Here is a 3,271-nt window from a genome sequence, read left to right as displayed (position 1 = left end):
TCGAGTTTTAATTGCCTCAGCTTCAATCCGTAAGCTTTTTATTCACCAAATGGATGTCGAAATTGCTTTTTTGAATGGTGATTTAGAAGAAGAAATTTATATGGTTCAACATGAAGGTTGTGTCATTCTTGGACAAGAAAATAAAGTTTGTAAATTAGTTAAATCTCTTTATGGCCTTAAACAAGCTCCTAAGTAGTGGTTTGAGAAATTTGAACAAGTCTTACTGAGAGACGGTTTTTCTTCAGTTGAGGTGGATAAATGTGTTTATACTAAAGTGGTAGACAATGATTATGTAATAATATGTCTATATGTTGATGACATGCTTATATTTGGTAAAAATTTAAATATTGTGTAAAGTACAAAATTATTTATGTCTGCTAATTTTGATATGAAAGATCTGGGTGAAGTAAATACAATATTGGGAGTTAAAGTTATAAGGAGTGAAGATGGAAAAATGTTGTCTCAAGAACATTATATTAAAGAGACTTCTTAAGAAGTTTGAATATTTTAATGTCACATCTGTGAGAACTCCTTTTGATGCTAACTCTCAGTTGAACAAGAATAATGGTAACCCAGTTGCTCAGTTTAAATATGCTCAGATTATTGGGAGTCTGATGCATTTAATGAATTTTATAAGTCCTGATATAGCCTATGTTGTGTGTAGATTGAGTAGATATACTCATAATCCCAACATGGAGCATTGGTCTACATTAGATAGATTAATGAAATATTTGAGAGGAACCATGAATTATGCTATCCTATATAGTGGATTTCCTTCTACTTTAGAAGGGTATAGTGATGCAAACTGGATCTCTGATTCAGATCAGACAAAATCCACTAGCGGTTATGTATTCACCCTTGGTGGTAGTGTAATATCATGGAAATCAGCTAACAGACGATCGTTGCTAGATCGACTATGGAATCAGAGTTTGTAGCTCTGGAGTTAGCTGGTTCTGAGGCTGAGTGGCTAAGAAATTTCTTTGCTAATATCCCTTTAATAAAGGACGTATTGCCTCATGTGTCTATGCATTGTGATTGTCAAGCGGCAATAGCTATTGCAAAGAATAAATCTTATAATTGTAAAAGTAGACACATGAAACTGAGACATGATGTCATAAAACAGTTGTTGAGAGATGGAATAATTTCCATTGACTATGTGACGTCACAGATAAATTTGGCCAATCCTCTGACTAAACCTGTGGGAAGAAAATTAATTCTTCAAACCTCAAAAGAGATGGGGTTAAGGCCGACATATTGTCAATAGAGATGGTAACCCAACTTATGTGATTGGAGATACCATGAAGTAAGTTCATGTGGGTAATAACAAGTCGATATTGGCACTGATGCACTAAAAGAGAGTGTTTGACTGCTACTAATTGAGAGGTTGAGTTATAACTCTTAATGAAATTCATAGTCCTTATGGATGGTGTATTTAAAAGCAATACACACTTGATGAATTCACCTATATGAGAGTGGAGTGGACCGCTCCTATGAGATTTTGGCCTAGTCTCTAGAGCTCTCATGAATAACCAGACACGCACATGACCTATTGAGCGCAAAACTGCATTGAACAGCAAATTACCGAGAGTTGAAATGTGATTGATAAAATTTCTGACTTACAATAAGAGTTATTGGTTCATAGAAATATTATATTTCACCAGTAATTCTGTGAGTTAAGTATTATTGGTCTAAGTTTGGTTCATAGTCCTGAAGATACCAAACCTATTACATTAGACCATACAAATCCAGCAAGTTTATTTTTAAAAGTCTTTAAAATAGTGGGGGACTGTGGCAATATTTTAAAGCCTCTTGTTGACAAGTGTCTTAACCAAAACCAAGTGGCAAGCCTTCTAGAAGCTATGAGATAAATGGCAAAATGCTTTTGAAAAGTGTCAATTGCTTTGCCACGTTCTTTTCTCTCAGCATGTTGAATCCATGCACATATGCCTATAAATAGGCTCTCAATTGGACAACAAAATCATCATTAGCAAGATAAAGAAATCCCTCTACTTCTTTCCTTCTAATTCCGGTCTTCATCAGCTTCCTTTTGTGATTTTTCCTTCTCAAAGTTTAGTAGCTTAATTTCTTTTGTCCCCTCTTTTAAATAGCTGAGTTTGTAATTTAATATTTTTTCTGATTCCTGTATCCTCTAAATAAATTAGAGATGGGCTTGTTTAATCCTGGGGAAACATTTCACATTGCTTAGGACAGTGCTCAGCACGACTCAAGTCAATCTGTGTATCCGCTTACAAATAATATTATTGCAGTATTATTATTATTATTATTATTATTATTATTATTATTATTATTATTATTATTATTATTATTATTATTATTTGGTGTCATTTCCTTACAACATGTCAGCTTAGGCGAATTCTACGTCGGAATGGGAGAGGAAAGTGAAAAGCTTTATAAGGCATGACACAAGTTCACATGGTACGCGCCAAGGGCGGACCTACGTGGAGGTCACTGGAACCCTATAGGCTCGGGAAAACCAATATATATATTATTATTGTATATAAGTCGAAGACCCATAATTTAATTGTGCCCCGTGAAATAACTAAATCCCCATAGATGCACTGGCTTCGCCTTTTCTTTGTTTTTCCTTTTTTAATTGAACGACAGTTTAGTACTCTATGTATAGTAAACTTAGTTTATTTCTTTTTAATTCAGACAATAGTTTAGAACTAGTACATAAAAGTTAAATAGTCAAAAACTATATTAGAGATATATCTTTCTAGACATTGAAACGTTAATAGAGAGACAAAATATTGATTAAAGAAAATTTGAAAGGGGAATAAATTATTTAATTAGTTCCATTAATCAATAATCTTTATCTCTAACCAATTGTTATTGTATTTTATTTTTAAAAAAATAAAGACAACTAAAAAGATAATATTTCACAGAAAAATAATTAAATTTTAGACATACATCCATGGTATATCACCAGCAAGAAGCCAATCAAGTACCTTCTATAACTTGATAAATAAGTTCTTATAAGTATTATCATTTTCTTCACCACTATAAATATAACTAATATTTTATTGTTGTACGCGTAACAATATTATATTATATTATATAAACAGTCTTTGATGCGTTTAAATTCTTGGTCCACCTCTGGTACGCATGTTTTTGGGCTTAAGGTGGCATAGCCCGAAAGACAAATCTGTGTGGACTTATGCCCAAAGCGAACAATATGTGCCATGGACTTGGGCCGTGACATACGCGGCATAAAATCTATGAAAATAGAACTACGCTCCCTATTAAGAAA

General features: G+C 33.2%; 1 protein-coding gene and 1 long non-coding RNA gene across 2 annotated transcripts; both read left to right on the top strand.

Moving 5' to 3' along the window:
• Nucleotides 1–446: 446 nt before the first annotated feature.
• On the top strand, nt 447–935 carry LOC138891331 (secreted RxLR effector protein 161-like). Its single transcript, XM_070174734.1, has one exon. The coding sequence runs from the start codon at nt 447–449 to the stop codon at nt 933–935; it is 489 nt and encodes a 162-aa protein (XP_070030835.1).
• A 1,067-nt stretch (nt 936–2,002) lies between these two features.
• On the top strand, nt 2,003–2,690 carry LOC104225564 (uncharacterized). The gene is made up of 2 exons (XR_710636.2): nt 2,003–2,238; nt 2,365–2,690. It is a non-coding gene; the product is annotated as an uncharacterized lncRNA (long non-coding RNA).
• The last annotated feature ends 581 nt before the right edge of the window (nt 2,691–3,271 follow it).

This window comes from Nicotiana sylvestris, chromosome 5 (assembly GCF_000393655.2).
Source record: "Nicotiana sylvestris chromosome 5, ASM39365v2, whole genome shotgun sequence".
Classification (NCBI taxonomy): Eukaryota; Viridiplantae; Streptophyta; class Magnoliopsida; order Solanales; family Solanaceae; genus Nicotiana; species Nicotiana sylvestris.
Note: the sequence above shows the minus strand (reverse complement) of the source record. Positions and strands in the feature narration are given on the sequence as shown.